The 18,190-nt window shown below is 36.1% G+C and overlaps 1 protein-coding gene across 1 annotated transcript; it reads right to left on the reverse strand.

Annotated features, from left to right (window-relative positions):
• Positions 1–1,568: 1,568 nt before the first annotated feature.
• On the reverse strand, positions 1,569–17,559 carry LOC132550360 (uncharacterized). The gene is made up of 6 exons (XM_060214410.1): positions 17,482–17,559; positions 14,016–14,060; positions 6,509–6,666; positions 4,928–5,168; positions 4,284–4,354; positions 1,569–4,027 (listed from the first exon to the last, which is right to left on the reverse strand). Exons 2-6 carry the CDS (start codon positions 14,053–14,055, stop codon positions 3,800–3,802), a joined length of 738 nt encoding a protein of 245 aa, XP_060070393.1. The 5' UTR covers positions 14,056–14,060; positions 17,482–17,559; the 3' UTR covers positions 1,569–3,799.
• Positions 17,560–18,190: the final 631 nt, after the last annotated feature.

Raw genomic sequence — 18,190 nt, forward strand, 5'->3', positions numbered from 1 at the left:
TAAATATTTGTTTAGGCACAAAACCACAAGATTGCTTCAACTTTATACGTATTATGTAAAAAGAAAGAAATTGGTTATCGATTATATCAACAAATTTCGTTTGGCGGTGTATATTGTTGGCAACAAAACAAAGAAATTACCAACATGTCAACAGAATCACCCATATCCTTGAAAAGCCAATGATACGATAATGCCTTTACATTTTAACTAGAAAATGTGAAAAACGTATGCGGAAATTCACTTTTAATTATATGAAGTGATAGCAAGATTGCTATGTTCTATGTAGTTTAATTAAAATTTACGACAACCTAACAAACGACGTCAAGAAAACTCCAGCATGTCAACATAATCCAAACTCAAAGTCGATAAAACTAGGGCAAAATATGAACAAAAGGAAGCTTTACACGGATAATCCTGAAAAAGTACAGGGATAGTAAGACCAGGTGTTTCGAAAGAGGAGGTGTCTTCTGCTTCATCGACGACACCCGCCATGTACATCTTGGTCGATTCAAGTGGGTAATGCCACGTTCTCAGATGAGAACAAAGTATAAAACAACGGAACCAACAGGCAAACTGACGATCATCAAATAAATCCAACTTCATATCGCACAAAGAAACAGAATATTTCTCAATGAGATCACTGTAGTATTACGGTCATAAAACTTTCCCATTAATTTCATCAACCTGCATCTTTCGAAACCCTGTCTTCTGAGTTTGACCGCCATTTGACAACCTGATAATCGGAACGGGACCTTTAATTTCTAATGAACTGCAACATGTAAACGCCGTATGTACAAAACGCAATTCTACATCATAAGCTTGTCTGTGAGAATCGTTTGTTTTAGGCTTTTTATTCTGCATGCTCTCAAACGTGAAGAATACCAGCGCAAGGATTACAATGATGACAAATGTTATAATTTTGTCACTTTTTCGAAAAGATTATCCGTTAAAATGTGTGCTTTTAGCAATAAAACTCTACATACTTTATGACCAAACACTATTAAATAACAGTCACAAAGCCTCGTTTAGAGTTACGTTTGCTTCCTTCGGTCGTTTCTGTCTTTCGTAATAATTGCCATCTAAAGTTTACCCGTAATAATCCCATACAACAGAAGGATTTTTATGAAACGCCGTACGGTATGAGTTTCAACTGTCACAAATATACTAGTGAAAAACAAGAGGCTCGTAGGGCCTGTACCGCTCACCTGGCATTGCTTAGCTGAAATCGCTTCATCAAAACTAAAGGCAAAGGGATTCTAAATATCCAAGCACACAACAGAAAACTGATTTTTTCTTATTGGATACCAACCATGTGTCATTAAGGGGTCAGCCAAACCATTCCTACTTCAGACAAACTCATTCCTACAGAAGAAATAGGATTTCAAACAATTTGCTAATATTAGACCCTGCCCCTCCCACCAACGGTGGTCGAGACCTACCTTTTATGCAAAACTGATTCCTCTTAACCAATAATACTTCAGACCTAATTTGGCCAAAAACCATCTGGCCTGGTTAGCTAAAAACAAAAAGAAAACAAAAACAAAGCAGTTCTTCAAATTGTCTTTGTATATTTCATAATATTAATACACTTTCCTCATACATAAATTACACAATCGGACAACGCATCATTACATTAAGGTGCATACCGCAAATTTCATATGCACACTCGGGGAAACAATCATGAAAAACGTTTATACCATTTATATGCAGAAGGTTATGCTACTACTTATCTAAAACTTATACATGGACGTATTTAGTGTTTATTTAAAATGATACAGTATTATCTATGATAGGATTATTTATATAGTTACCGACGAACACTGCTATTAACTCACTTCTGGTTTAAACGACCTTGCGGTTCCCGCTTCCACGGGACTGGCGCCATAGATACTAAGGAAGTGAAATAAGGATCCTGAATAATGAACAGTCAGATGTGTCGTCGTGTTATAGGTGGGTTTGGTTGAAGAAATCATTATGATATGAGAAATTTTATCCATATACTGTATAAAAATACGTTTTGTATAATGATGTAGGTAAATTAACAATAAACATATGTATTTTAGGTGTGCTCGTAGAAAATTTGTCATAACTTAATTAAGTTATATTTTACATGGTTAATGTCGACGAAAAAGATATGTAGCATTCGTGATCATTTATGTCAATGCTGGTGATACCAAACCATTTATACGTCATAATATAGCATATATACTGTCATTTCTATAAATATTTTCTCATCGTTAACAGGTGTACATTTACAATACAATCTGAAAAATGCTAAAAGGCAGTGGTTGCTTTGTAGAGATTTTCAGGAATGTCATTATTTTCAGTGTATAAGTGTATTATAGTCACAGCCATATAATAAATATCAATATTTATATTAACAATATTCTAATAAAAATGATGTGGAACTAAGCTACTGTGAGCTAAAGACCATTATTCTTTAAGACCTCTTTACATACCGCAGATATCCTTACCACGTATTAATGTACATGAGTAAATAGAATGTAATGGTTTCGATCATAACTTATCTAAATTAACAGTTTCCATATTGGAATCAAATACATGTGATATTGATCCCGAACCAGTTCACTCTCTTCTTGGTCTGTAGCAATACCTGATTTGCTAACAATCATTTTTGCTTTTTTGTGTCTGCTCTGAATTTTTGAAATAATTTAATAAATAAATACGTATTAGATTGCTTCAATCTAATTAGTACATTGCATCGAGAATCGATCATTTGGCATTAAATTTTCTAAGAATTGTAATGAAATATTTCATCACATCAGCCGCTGTTATCCATGTAGTGTTTTTGCGCATACACCACGAGCGTATTCTGAACAATGTCTTATGTGATAAAAAGTACCTTCAATATGTTTTTATTTCACATTAAATTTAACTTCTAGGAATCATGAAATTCCATATGAAATGAAACGTCATTTGAGATGTTAAAGACAATAAGGTAGCAATTTAGGAAGAGGTAAATAAACATCTTTACTGAACTGTTTTTTTTTGTTTTTGTTTTTGTTTTTTTAACATTCCAAATAATTTACTTCATGTTAACTCATTTACACTCACGATTAAAACACACGTGCCTTTAATATATCATCTTGATCTTCTTGTATGGATTTTACTGACAGATTTAATAAGAATATAAATTGCTGAACATCTATCTGGCCTCGAGGCATTCAAAAGAACACGCAATGCACATGCAAGCTCAATAGACGTCTTGATAATGTATGCATTTCTTTCAATAAAATGTATAATGTATAACTATATATCAATATTTTGCTGCCCTTTGATGACTAGCAATGTCAGAACAAATCCTGACTGAAAAACTTCTGTTTGCTGTAAAATGGCATCGTTGTTTTACATGACGGAGGACATGTCGTACTAGGGTATGCTGATGTTATGACATAAAATTGAATATTTGTTAATTTCACAATCCTGCACGAAAGACAGTGTTAGGGAAGTCCTCCCTAGTTATATGATAAAGGTAAACCTGCAGATAAAAGCATTTCACTATTGCGGCATCCTAGAAGGAGGTTTCGGTATGGCACTGTCCCATATTTCCGATACAAAGCGATGACTTGTACTCGTTCAAGACAGCACAAAATCACCAATAGCCTGACGATATTGCGTAATATTACATGTTAAATTGAAAAAGCTTTCAACAATTGAAAAATGTCGATGTTTATGAAATTTAAAGGATTAGAAGTGACGAAAATTTTGGAAATATAAAAAATATATCTATCTATATATGCTACTATAAGAAATACCCTAAAAATGTTAGATAAGATTGTTAACTGGTTGGTTGCACCCCTGATGGGCCCCTCAGAAGTCCACGTAATACATACAGCAGTGACTTGGTATAGTCTCGACGTTCTGGTCGCGTCCATGTTATTTCCTCTACTTCAGAGCGTCTATAAAATCCTATTGCTCGCATTATCTCCATGTTTGCTTGATACAGTTCACGAATATGCCGAACATACATCAACGATATAGGAAAATTCATGGAAGTGTCAGTTAGCTGAAACGAAGACATTGAAACAAACGCTGAAATGATTTAATAATGCACCGAATTCAGTAACTCAATATATCTCATGCAAATGTCTTGTTACGAACAGAATGAACGAGATCAGGACATATCGTCCACTACTAAAAAAACATTTAAGAGCGAAAATCGATCGAGTTTAACATACTGAAGAATTATATGATTGATTACATACAGCGACCATTTTTGACAAATGTATTAAAGGATAAAAATAGAAAAACAAATAACGTACTGTTTCGAACAGAATGCTGCCCTTTGTTTGATCAATATTTAGCACCAAATGTACAAGGTTCAATGGAAGTTCTGAAAGATCAAGTCACTAAAATGTAGTTTTAACCGAGATAACAATTACATCTATATCAAATCTGAACACTCAAGTCATGTTTCAGTATCACAGCTTAAGTTTATGTTTCGTTAGTTCGTACGGGCAGGTTGAATATAATAAATTAAATACCCATCACATTTAATATCAATAGAGTAAGGTTGAGTATAAGACGTTCAACTACTAAAGTTTAAAATTAACATTCACACTTTTCATAATTCAAAAAAAGGTTCAATGTATGTGCTTAACACTTTTTGTTTTGTAATGTATATAGCGAAAAAACAAATTTGTCAATCATTTTAATTAAAGCTACCTTAAACACATCTATCTTTAACAGCGACCTATGGCGGTACCAGTATGTTGCGAGTTAACAGACAAATTTAGGGTAATAGGCACCTATGTTGGAAAACTTGCAACCTGCTAATGATGATTTCTTAACATGTGCATCATTGAATTTGTAATCCCCGTTGCTTTTGTTACTAACATTCAGTATCAAACATTTAAATTAAGTATTGTTGTTTAGAGCTCATGTTTCATTCTTCGCTTTTACTTACCGTGTAATGCTTTTAGGAAAATCAGCATACCATGTAAGCACTGAGAATCCGTAGTTTCTCCTATACTGACAGATATACTCCGGATTTCAAAATTCGTATCCGGTTCCTCTAAAACAAGTGTCATTCCCACTAAAACTCGTCGCCAATTCACAAGGTCAATGTTGTCTGGTTTGAGGTCGTAGTTAATGGGTATGACAGAGTGATTCCCTCCTCGTTGATATGTTGTGATAGCGTTTCGGATCTGCCAGTAAACATATTTTCTCATGATTAGTTTGCCTCACTTGTGGAATGCAACACAAGATAATTACATTTGCAAGATATTACCACTACATAAGGACATGCAACTCATTCCATTCCAAACGTGCGACAACGTTACACAAAATCGAAGTTCTTTTAAGATATACATCATTGGAATTTGCTATTATATTTGTATTGAACAAAATGTATTGTACAACAAAAATTAACTATGATCATGGAAAGTAACAAAAATTGATACATTAGAACCCTTTGAAACAAAATTGATAATTGGTTATAGAAATAACAAATGTAACTACATCATACATCCTGATACCTATAAGGCGACTGAAATGGGTAGAAAGTGTTATCAAAATTTGGTTCGTTTGGTGCAGTGACCCTTTAACTCGATAGATTATATACATAATATGAGATGATTTGTAATGGGTTTTTTTATCATATAGTATATAATTACTTTTGATTTCAATACTTTCTCTTGTTTTACGAACTAAATATCATGTCTGTGATGTACATTAGCAGTGAAGTTGAATATTACGACAGAAGCAATTGACAACAAGAGATCCAAGAGGGATCTTGGCGTCCTCCATTGGTTTATCTTTATTTGCACTTTGAAAGTTGGATCATTCCCTGTTCTTTTCTGTTCTCCTCCTCTCTGTTTTTACTTTTAACGATAAGTAATTTTAATATTCCTTTGTAGAAATAGCAATGATTATCTTTACCAGCCAAATCCAAAATGGTCACCCAGAAGCCATTTTGTTTTTTTCTGATCAGTCCCAAAATAAAACGGACACAAGTGGAGACCAAAGGGAACATAGGTATGAAATTTTAGAGATCCATTCAGTACTTCTTAAAAAATAGGGATAATAATCTTTACTTGGCTAAATCCAAGATGGCTGCCTGTCGGCCATATTGTTTTTCTGATCACTCCCAACTCAAACATGCACAACGAAAAATCAAGAGGAACCTATGCATGCAATTTGAGAAAGATATATGCAGTATTTCTCAAGAAACAGAGATAACAAACTTGCCGTCAAAATCTAAGATGGCCACCTATGAGCCATTTTGTTTTTCTGGTAAGTCCCAAAATCAAACGGTAACAATTAGAGATCAGATTGTACCTACATACGAAATCTGAGAAAGTTCCATCAAAAAATAACAAAAAATGTTTACGGACGAACAGACGGACCACTGACGCTGGGCGATTTAAATAGCTCACCGTCTGATGATGGTGGGATTATAACTGATACAAAACAATGCATGTTTCATATATTGCTTCAAAAGCATGATTGCATTCCAATGAATCTCTAATCGAAGTATCTTAATTACATTAGAAATGAGGAAAGAAATATCCGCCCGCAAAGAACGTTGTTCCTGATGAGACCTCAACATGCCAAATAGTCCTTTTCTCCAATAGCGGACCTGTGTCTTCTGTAGCATACAATTTATACAGTCTGTGGGTGTGGCCGGTGGGGGGTCTGTATCCTCTAGACAAACAAGGGTTAAAGAGAAGATACATGTTATGTTAAAGCATTAATGATACAGTTACTACAGCTATGTAATCGTCTAGATGCATTTAGCTCGTACATTTATCTCATATGAACTCTCTTAAATGTTTTGAAAATATCTATATATAACTATATCTCAACTTTTAATTGTAAAAATTGGGGAGCTAAAATGTTCATATTAAGTTAATATGCCCCTTGAAATATTTTGATATGGACTTTGTACAGCATTTATTTTAAAAATGATTTTAAATATATAGTGCAATGCTAGGTATACGGAGATACTAACATAGACTTCCTGACAGGAAACAACAACAACAATACGATCTAACTAACCTTATCACAAATCCAATTAGAGTAACAAACACTACACAATCCCTTATGAACCCTTTTTACATCAATGATACTATATCCTCCGAATTATCCATTGTTGTACTGGTTTTTGAAACTATAAGGGATATTGTTGTTATTATCAACCTGTCTACTAAAATCCAATATTTGGTTATATAATAGAGCAGATATTTTAAGTTTTAAAACATAGTTAGGGCAGGTAAATTGGCCAGGTTTTCTTGTGCGATGGATGTAAGCAAAAACAGTAAATTGTTTACCGATAATCTTATTTCTATTTTGGAAAAACTCATTCCCAGAAAAACTGTAAATAGAAATGAATGACCATGGGTAAACGGAGATATAAGACGTAGAAACAGATTAACAAAACATTTCATTGGAGTGAAAACACCAATCTCTGAAACTAACGGGCACACGACAAGGTTAATAATATGCTTAAACACGCAAGATCACATTTCTACGCACATGTAGATGAATTCATCAATGACAGCCAAGCTAACCCAAAAGTATACTGGAAACTGGTGCGCAACCAAACAGACAAATCCCTTTCTATAGTTGTAATAACTGAACAAGAAGTTAAAGATACAATTTGTCGTGTCTTGACCCAAAACGGTTTTCACAGAACAAACTAAACATCACACATCATGGCGGTACAAACAACTACTTTTTATTATTGCGCTGGGCGGGACTATTTTCAGGAGCCGGACAAGGGAATTCCGGATTTACATGCATGATATAGTAAAATACATCACATCTCTCCTTTACCAATTTTGAAGTGATTTAATCATGTCCATCAAAATCAGTTTTAATTAATTAAATTCACCGATATTTTTAGTTTAGATATATGCCAAATTATGGTAAAGGCACTTTTGAATTGAAAACAGCGTTTTGTATGAACTTTAACATAACAACAAAACTAGTGTAACATATATAATTCACTAACAGTAGTAGCACCGTGAATGCTTAAAAGTTGACTGACAAAGCATCTGCCTGATACTTAATTACAAATAAAACAACTAAGGAACCTAAGTGGTTCCTGTGATACACACAGGGATTATTGTGCCCCTTGTGACCGTGTGCTCACCATTATAACTCAAGATGTCTTAAAAGTCTGCTACTAAACACAGAACCTTAGATCCTAACAAAATCTTGAAGTCTCTTTGGAGGAACAATGTTGCGACGCAGATAACGACGCTCAGGTGTTGACACCTTTCCTGACTCAGTGACATTTGGAGATGACGGACGAACAGACTTCCAATGTGTTCTCGTCTACTTCGGTGGAACGAATCTGGTCCAAGTGTCTGCGCCAGAGAACACCAGGAGCAATTTCAACACGATAAGAAACGGGTCCAGTCTTTTCCGCGATTTCACCATTTTTGTGAGTCTCTACAATCACGGACAGCTACCTTTTCTCCCACGGAGAATGACCTGCAGAGAACTCGTCGTTTCGACTCTTGTTTCCATTGTTGTTCATTAACGCGTCGTCGGACATCAGGTTTGATCAAATCCAGCCGTGACGGTAAGTTGCGTCCCATGAAGGGTTTTGCCGGGCTCTCATTTGTAGCCATATGTTTGCTGTTCCTATATGCCAATAGGAAGTTAGCCAAGCGTTTCTGGATCGACCCAGAGTCTTTCTTACTTGCTTTCATTGCGCTTTTGAAAGATTGGACAAAGCGCTCCGCCAGACCGTTCGTACTCGGATGGTACGGGGCGGATGTTGTGTGTTTAATCCCGTTAGGGTTCATAAAATTGGCAAAATGTTCAGATTTGAACTGTGGGCCGTTATCACTCACAACCTGAGCTGGAACTCCGTTCCTGCAGAATATTTCTCTCAGAACCTCTACAGTTCGCTCTGCCGTTGTCGAAGTCATAGCAACCACTTCCGGCCACTTTGAATGAGCATCTAAAGCTACGTACGAGAAATGGTCCCGCAAAGTCGATGTGAATGCGTTGCCACGGAATGGATGGCCATTCCCAAGGATGGATAGGTGCGGCTGGCGGTGAATTCTTGATGTCTTAGCATCCTACACAAGACTTACAAACATGCTCGATGTCAGCATCAATGCCAGGCCACCAAACGTAGCTTCTGGCGTGGCTCTTCATCTTAACCACGCCCAAATGCCCTTCATGTAGTTCGTCTAACACTCTCCTTCTAAGCGCCTCGAGGACGATAACACGTATTCCCCAGAACAAACAATGCTGATGAATGCTTATTTCAGTGCGTTTATTGTAGAAAACACCGTGGCATTTGTCTTCACCCTCGGTCCACCCTTAATGTACGGTGGTGTACACCCTTGATAAGGTTTGGTCCTTCAACGTTGCATGTGCGATTTCCTTACTGGTCACAGGGAGAGTGTTCATGTAAGACACCATAAAGGCATCAACAGTATCTTCTTCCAGTACTGGCCTTATGTCTAGGGGTAGACGCGATAATACATCGGTGTTTGTATGTTTTGCTGTACTTTTGTACTTGATGTCGTATTGGAAGCCTGCTAAATACAGTGCATAACGCTGGAGTCTTGCCGCGGTTGTCACTGGAATACCTTTCTCTGTGTGAAAGATCAATGTCAGGGGCTGATGATCCGTCAGTAAAATGAAATGACGCCCATAGAAGTATTGGTAAAATTTCTTCACACCCTAGACAATTGCAAGCGCTTCCTTGTCAATCTGCGCATAGTTGTGTTCAGATTTTGAGAGCGAGCGTGACGCGAAGGCTATCGGCCTCTCAGATCCGTCTTCCATAACATGCGATATTACCGCGCCTATGCCGTATGGAGATGCGTCTGTTGCCAATTGCACTTTCTTGCCTGGATCAAAATGAGTCAGTACTTGTTCTGATGCCACAGCTTCCTTTACGCGCTGAAATGCAGTATCGCACTCTGCCGATCACCCCCACTTCCGGTTTGCCTCCAGAAGCTAGTTCAATGGGTTTACCATCGATGACAAGTTTTTAATGAACTTTGCATAGTAATTCACTAGTCCCAGAAATGATCTGAGTTGGTTGACGTTTTCTGGGCGCAGTGCGTTAACAACAGCTTCCACCTTGCTAGGCATCTTGTGTAGTCCATCTTTGTCAATGATGTGCCCACAGAATCTTTGAAAAACTCACACTTTACCTTGTTAACGCGCAAGCCGAAACGATCTAAACGCTCAAGTACTGTTTCTAGATTTGCCAAATGATCTTCGTCGGTCGTGCCCGTAATGATCATGTCATCCAGGATACACTGCACGCGCGGAATGCTTTGAAGAACTTGGTCAATGGATCTCTGCCAAATAGCTGGCGCCGACGCAATTCCAAATACCAACCGATTGCACTGAAATAACCCACGATGTGTGTTGATTGTCAGGTAATGTCGGTCCTCTTCGCGTACAACCATTTGCAGATAAGCATTCCTGAGATCAATCTTCGTGAAATGTTGGCCTCCAGCAAGTGTTGCGAAAATGTCGTCAATCTTGGGCAGTGGGTACTGGTCTACATCCAGAACCGGATTTATTGTGACCTTGAAATCCCCACATATGCGGATGCTTCCATCCCGCTTTGGTATGGGAACAATGGGGGTTGCCCATTCGGAATGTTGAACTTGGGTCAATATGACAGCGCTCACTAGGCGGTCTAGTTCTGCCTCAACCCTCTCTTTCATCGCAAAGGGTACGGTCCGTGGTTTACAGAATTTTGGATTGGCTCCCTCCTTAACCTTGATCCTGGCAGTGATGTTTCTTAGAGTGCCTAATTCAACCTTAAATACACTTGGAAATTTCTGAAGTTGCTGAGCCACACTCAGAGGGGGTTTCGAACCACTGGCCACTGCGACAGACTTTATCTCGTGCCAATCCAATTTTATCTCGCGCAACCAGTCTCTATTCACTACATACATGTCCAGACACTTATGCTGATTATTTAGATCAACTTCCACTTTACATATTCCAATTGGACTCAACTTCTCACCACCATAAGTTTTAAGAATTACTGAGGTATCCTTGAGGTCATGCTTTCTCTTGGGAAAGTACTTGTCAAATGCAGATTTGCTGATGACGGACACTGCTGACCCAGTGTCTAACTCCATGGCAAGTTCCACCTGGTCTATCTTTGGGTATAACCAGATGACATCTGAGCCACCCGATCTGTCAGAAATGTTAAATATTTCCAGTGAACTGATAAGTTCGGACTCAGACCCATTATCATCTCGCACTTTGTGTACAGGAGCACTTCTATTTCTAGGCTTACCAGACCTGCAAGCCTTCTTGATATGTCCCTTTTTATTACACGCGTGACAAATTCGTCCTTGAAGCGACAATCATCTGCTTTGTGTGCACCCTCACAACGGTAACACTCTGTCCCATTATTTTTATGAACAAATGGTTTCCTTGCAGTCTGTGGCTTACTTTTCCGTATTTTATGAACAGGGACCTTCACGTGCTGTTTCTGTAGCTCTACCGCATCCCTTGTTGCTGTTTCCGTGGCGATAGCAACCTCTAACGCATTCTGGCACGTTAAATCAGACTCGGTTAACAACTTTTTCTGTATGTGTTCTGCCTTCAGTCCACAAACTAACCGGTCCCTCAGAGCATCATTGAGGTTATCCCCAAACGCACAATTTTCACAAAGTTTTCTCAGGGCTGCGTTGTAATTCCTAATATTCTCCCCATCCCGCTGGTCCCGTTTGTGAAATCTGAACCTATCTGCTATCACTAGCGGTTTTGGAGAATAATGTTCTTGTAATACCTTGGTCAACACGGCGTATGTTTTGGTGGCTGGGGGCTCAGGGGCGGTCAAATCACGCATATGTCCTTCCGCCGATTAAGCTGAGGAGCGGGGACTTTTTTATCTTCGTCAATAGAGTTTACAATGAAATATTGGTCTAGCCGCTCCTTATATGCCTCCCACCTTTCAATACCCTCGTCAAAAGTGTCAATTCTTCCCACTTTACCTGCCAAACTGGTGTAATTTACAGTAATTTACACAATTCATATTTTAGAGACTCATAAAACCGCTAGTCCTGATGGTATCAGTTATAAAATATCGAAATTTCTATCCAGTGAAATATCGGCAACTCTAATACTTCTATTCAATTAATCCATGCTGTCTTCTGTATTTCTTGACCCATGGAATCTAGCCCATGTCACACCTATTGTCAAAAAAGGGGGCCCCGAATTAACAAATAATTACAAATCTATTGAGTTATTATTAACACATTTACAACTACTTTTTCGGCAACATACTTCTATATCATTTACAGTCTGACTTTCTACCTAACCACTCTACAACTCACCAACTAATTGAACTCTATCATAGTATACTAACAGTACTAGAAGATCGTAAATATACAGCCCTTGTTTTCTGTTACTTTTCTAGAGCTTTAGATCGTGTCTGGCATAAAGGTTTAATAATTAAGTAAGAAAAATACGGAATGAAAGGGACACTTTTAACATAGATTAAAAACGACTTAAGTAATAGACGTCAGTCAGTCGAACTAAAAACATTATATCTTCAGAAGTGTCTATCAAAGCCGGAGTTCCTAAAGGCTCAGATTTAGGACACTACTTCTTCTTCTTCTTGTGTATATTAACGATATTTATAATTCACTTCTATCAATCTCTAAACCTTCTGCTGACGACACCACACTGGCTCATTCTTCTAAAACCTTACATGATATTAAACAAGTAATCAACCATGGAACCGTGGAACAACTTCACCTTTGGTCGCAGAAATGCCTCAGGAGCGTTAATCCAAATAAAACTGAAATACTTCTGATTTCTTGCACAATTGTACCTTCTTAATTTCTTTTCGATATGTGATGGAAAGGACTAAAGTAAGTTATAACTTTTGTCCAATCCTATTGTCTTTTATTGCAATAAAATTGATTTTTTTAAGTCCGTGTAGCAACAATTAATAAAATATTATGATTATCATTGATTTTAATTAGATATTATCCTATTAATTATCCAAACATGTATGACAATATTTCTTCCGTGACACGGGTGATACCGAATATTTGTATCAAGTTCATGACTGAATCAATTGATCAGATTAAGTTTTTAGATCATCTGACCCTAAAGGTCAAGATGACCTATTGCTATCGTGCAGCGTCCATCGTCGTGCGCCTTGCGCCGTTCACAAACTTTTCCTTTTAAACACAACTCCTGCTTAACTCCTTGGTGGATTTCAACCAAATATGATCTGAGACTTCATTGGGAGTGGAGAATCATTTCTTTAATGCAGAAAGTTGATTCAACTTCAAGGGACTTAGGGACGGGGCTCCATATGTGGAAGTCAGTCAATAGATTGCTTCAAAACGGTACTACTTCTTAATGTCTTGGTAGATTTCAACCAAATTTGATCTGAATCATTTTTGCAGGTGGGTTATCATTTCTTAAATTCAGAAAATTTATTCTATCCCTAGGGATCTGGCAGTAGGCTCCAAATGGGAAAGTTAGCCAATGATTTTGCTTCAAAACGTAATTCTTACTAACCGCTGGAATGAATTTATACCAAATGTGGTCTGAAATATCATCGTGGGAATTCAGATTGTTCAGACCACCATCTGCAAATTCTGTGATTTGTTCATCCATTCATCGATTGTCTGATGGTCATGACCCTTGTGTTCTGTCTCTTTCGTTTGTTCCATCAATGAGTATTAGTTGGAAAGGTTTGACTAACCCACCAAGAGAAACTTAAACCACCAGGGTACTCCTAATTCCCTTTTTCAAAAGATACCTCGTTGACAACAACTGAGAAGACAGCTCATTTCCAGAATAAACTCAAGTGTTCACATCATAAACATATTAATTCATATAAATTTTAACAACGTTTCATATTTCAGACGTGAAATAACAATGATGCTCAACTTTTATGTTGAAAGTCATACATGAATTACATATACAGATATATTTTTATATACCAGATATTTAAATATCTTACATGGAAAAGACTGCTTCAAAATCAGTAAATATATGATTGATATTAATCGTATCCGTTAGTTTACCTATCGCCCCACCATCTGCCATCTGCTTACACACACACATTTACCCTGAAACAGGAAGAAACGTGTTAAGAGACAGGACATTAAAACACAACATATGGCAAACGATTCATCATTTATTATTCGAAAGAAAAAAAAGTTCATGTTATATTATTTATATATCTTTGTTTCGTAAACTATCTTATAATCAGTAACATATATTTTTCAGTTTGGATTGACGCTAAGTATATGTAATATCTATTTCTTTCACAGATATTGAGTATAATTTCATAAAAAAACCAATTTCCTTTCCTTGAAATAGAAATTCTCTCAATCTCTTTTTGTTGTATATATTTCAACATGTGATCTCGATTTTTATACATATTTTTTTTTATAGAAATAGATATGTTTGTTTAAAGACAAACATATTTCATTAAAAGATATTTGTAATATACTTAAGATAGCTTTCAAATATTTTGTGATTTTCCTATTAAGATTTCTCTCCTAGAATTTGATTTTGACATTCTTCTTGGGAATAAAACTAGACTTAGTACGTCGGAATGAAAAACTTGGCAGAGTAAAATATATTTGGTCAACAAATCGAAATGTGTGTCAGTGACTGTTTCCTGACACGTTGTACTGTAAAATAATTACTTTTTGTGTAGGATGATTTAAATGAATTTGTAAGTAGTTTAAGTATATTAATCATCAAACAGTTTGGAATCAATTCATCTAAAAAAATATGTCAACAAAACCAATGCTTGAGTTGCTGCTATAAATATACAACATAAAGTGCTTTAAATAATAATTCGCTATTGTATTTGTGAGTGTTTCTTTATTATTTCCGGATGAATTCTGTTCAGAAAACGGGACATCAATATTATAATAGTGTTAGGCTTGCACAAAGACACACAGTGAATCGCACGTTTAAATTTTAAGTGCATTGTATATGCCAAACAATGAATTGAACTGCAATTACGCAGCTCTATGAATAGTATATTTTGGATATTGTATCACTGACTTAAACATATTTTAATAGCAGATAAACAGATCAGACAAGTTCTAGCAACTTATGAACTCTTCTCCATAAATAAAATGACATATTATTACTATATGGCACATGGCATATTTATATTATAAATATGAAGATATGTGATTTGTAGACATACAATTGCAAGTTTAAATCATTTTGTCGAAATGAGGAAAAGATGAGAAGGAAGGGGAGAGCGAAGAGAAAAAGAGAATTTATAGATTTTAAATAAATTTTATGTCAGTTTGTATCCCTGTAACTTACAATACGACAGATTTATTTGGACGGAATACGTCCAGAAAATAAATGTATATAGCCTACATATACGATGTTATTCCATTATAACAATGGCATGTTCCAATGTGAAATACTTCCAGACACGACCATTATATAAAAGTCTGCTAATTAATCTGAGGATTGAACACGTGTGTCAATTCAACACCAACCGCGACTGCTCTGCTGCTGGATGATTAACATTTACAAACACAACAATGGAACTACCGATATACAGAGAGATGGCGAGCGGGGATGGGAATGCATGGTCAGTGTCTTAAAATATAAGCTGTATTTTGGCGAGAGTGAAGAAAGACAACGGTGGCGAGACAAAACATAGCTTATATTTGAAGACGCTGACCATATAATCTATTCATCCTGCTACATTGATTGAAAATCAGGCAATTGAAACTTAAACAGATTTGTTGTTCAATCTGTGTCTACCTGACATTGACGCTACGCTGTATTTTGCCTGATGACGAACGCCAAAATAATTGCTCCGCGCGGAAACTTAGTTCCAAACTTCATCGGTATATAACAGCGATTTTATGAATTTTCATTAAATCAACTTGTTACAACATGTGAAATCGCTTATTTCAACAACTATTTATGCTTCCAAACGTAATATTGAAGTAAATTCAGGGAGTATTTCTGTCGAATTACCGCACGTGCTAAAATATGAGTCGTTTTCCGTCACTGCCGAATACAGCAAAAATATATGTGGCATGTGTACTCCGACAATGGCGACGCCAGTTGGAGGAAAAATATATATTTCATTAAAAAAACAAATATTTTCTTACTTATTCAATATTTTAAGATTTACTAATTTATTTTGATTTTGTTTCACTTCCCTTCCATAGATAATACTTTACGAATCAGTGAAGAGTCGAGAAAAAAAAAAAAAAAAAAAGAAAATACAGACATGTTCACAGAATCTTAATCCAAACTCTAATCTAACGAAACCGGGGCAAAATGTGAACAAAAGAAAAATGACACAGAATAAGACAGCTGATTCAAGTGTCCTTATTGCCACCAAATGAACATTTCAAATCTAGTAAAAGGCTTGTTTATCACGAGACAAAATTATAAATGAAAGATTGAGACAAACACATGCACTAACAACGTGATTATAGATCACATACACTGCTACATGCACACTCACTTTTATATTCTTTACTTGTGAATCCTTTCGTGATACACGATAATCCTCTGCTAACTGTCCGGTACACATTTTGATACACAAATGGTTATTATCCACATAAGGGTAATTATGAAGGTTAGATATACAGTTGCAATAGCATATCATTAATCCTGGCTAATGGCAGCTATCGACGATCGTTATCGGTTCTAAATATAAACCTATAAAAAACACGTCATTAACACATTTTCAGTTGGGTCAAACTTTTGAACTTTTTTAAAGTAACATGCTGCGACTTCTATGTTTTAGCAGTTGTTCTGAACTAAAAATAATATTTATCATATCAGGCAAGACAGACACAACCGAGATTGCCTTATGCACATACACGATCTTATATACATGGATACATATTAATTTATGATTCACAATTGGTGTTGAAAAAAATCGGAACTGTTGGCAGTTGTTTGTGTAACAAGAATTAAGTAAGAAATTAGGAATCAATACACATGCATATATGTATCGTCAAAACTTTAATTCTGCAAATATTTTTAATTTTGGTATTATAACCCTTATGTTGTAAGTGTTTTTTTTAATGAAAAGTATTAACGATGAACTTTTTTTTTATGATATAAACACTACTGAATGTATAAGCAGAAACACTTTATGGAGCAATATAATGGTCAACACGATTAGGTATAAAGTTTCTTTGTAATCAGAATAAATAAAATCATTCTTAATCAACAGTTTGTTCCGTATGAACACTGTCTCCACTCAGAAATGTGAATGTCAAATCTAATATCTGACTATTCAAACCAATATTAAATTTTGACATCGGAATGCTAAGTTTTTACTGTATAAGATACTTTTAGATAAAGTACACTTTATTTTATTATATAAATCATTATATATAAGCAGTGTAGAACGTGCTGAAAGAAAACATCGTCAAAGAAATCCAAACCAAAGCAAGGGGGTAGAGGTCAACATCTGTGTAATTTGCAGCAATTTATAGTTATAGAAAATTCTGCTTGCATTATTTGCAATATATATACCTGGTTGATGAAGAGCGTCAATGCCCAAAGGTCATGCATCTGAAATACGCTGATTTAGCACAAAATTCATTATAATTCCACAACGAAAACCACAAAGAATAATTACTTGCAAAATGTCCCCTTCGAATGGCCTCAATTGGACGTAGACGGGGACTCCCCTTCTTTTCCTATAACCTGAAAATATAGGTTATCACATCGGTAACATGGGTAGAGTTAGTTTTGAACAAACGACCTTTTTTGTACATATATTCTTCATGTTATTCGTAAATATGTTCACATGCTTACTCGTCGCTTGACACTTGAGACTGTTAATATTACAGGTAAATTTGACCTACAGAAATAATGTGAACGACACCGCGAGTATCGTTTATGTTACACAATGGAGCTAGATACGTACACAATCACAGATATTTCCCTGTCAGAATTATTAGAGTATACGTTGTACATCTGTTCAATGGTGTGTCTGATGAAGAGAAGACGAGCCATCAAACATCACAGTTTATGTGATTTGGGTTACCTTTATTTAGATATAGAAAATACAAAAGTACCCCCGATTGGCCTCTTCTCGAAACAAAAGTAAACGCACAATGTACTTACTTTGCAAAACAGAATGCCACGAAACGAAATGTTTTTCTAAAGAGATTTAGTTAAGCAGAGTATTTTTTAGATGAAAGCATATACGGAGAAACCTAATTAAACTTCGTCAAAT

Source organism: Ylistrum balloti, unplaced genomic scaffold (genome assembly GCF_031769215.1).
Source record: "Ylistrum balloti isolate Yb309-2 unplaced genomic scaffold, AGI_CSIRO_Ybal_v1 Utg370120, whole genome shotgun sequence".
NCBI classification, from domain to species: Eukaryota; Metazoa; Mollusca; class Bivalvia; order Pectinida; family Pectinidae; genus Ylistrum; species Ylistrum balloti.

Coding starts and splice junctions, on each gene's coding strand:
- LOC132550360 (XM_060214410.1), bottom strand. CDS start 14,055: ATGTGTGTGTGTAAGCAGATGGCAGATGGTGGGGCGATAG. Junction 6,667..14,015: donor GGCAGATGGTGGGGCGATAG/GTAAACTAACGG, acceptor TTGTTTGTCTAG/AGGATACAGACCCCCCACCG. Junction 4,355..4,927: donor TTTCCTAAAAGCATTACACG/GTAAGTAAAAGC, acceptor TTGATCTTTCAG/AACTTCCATTGAACCTTGTA.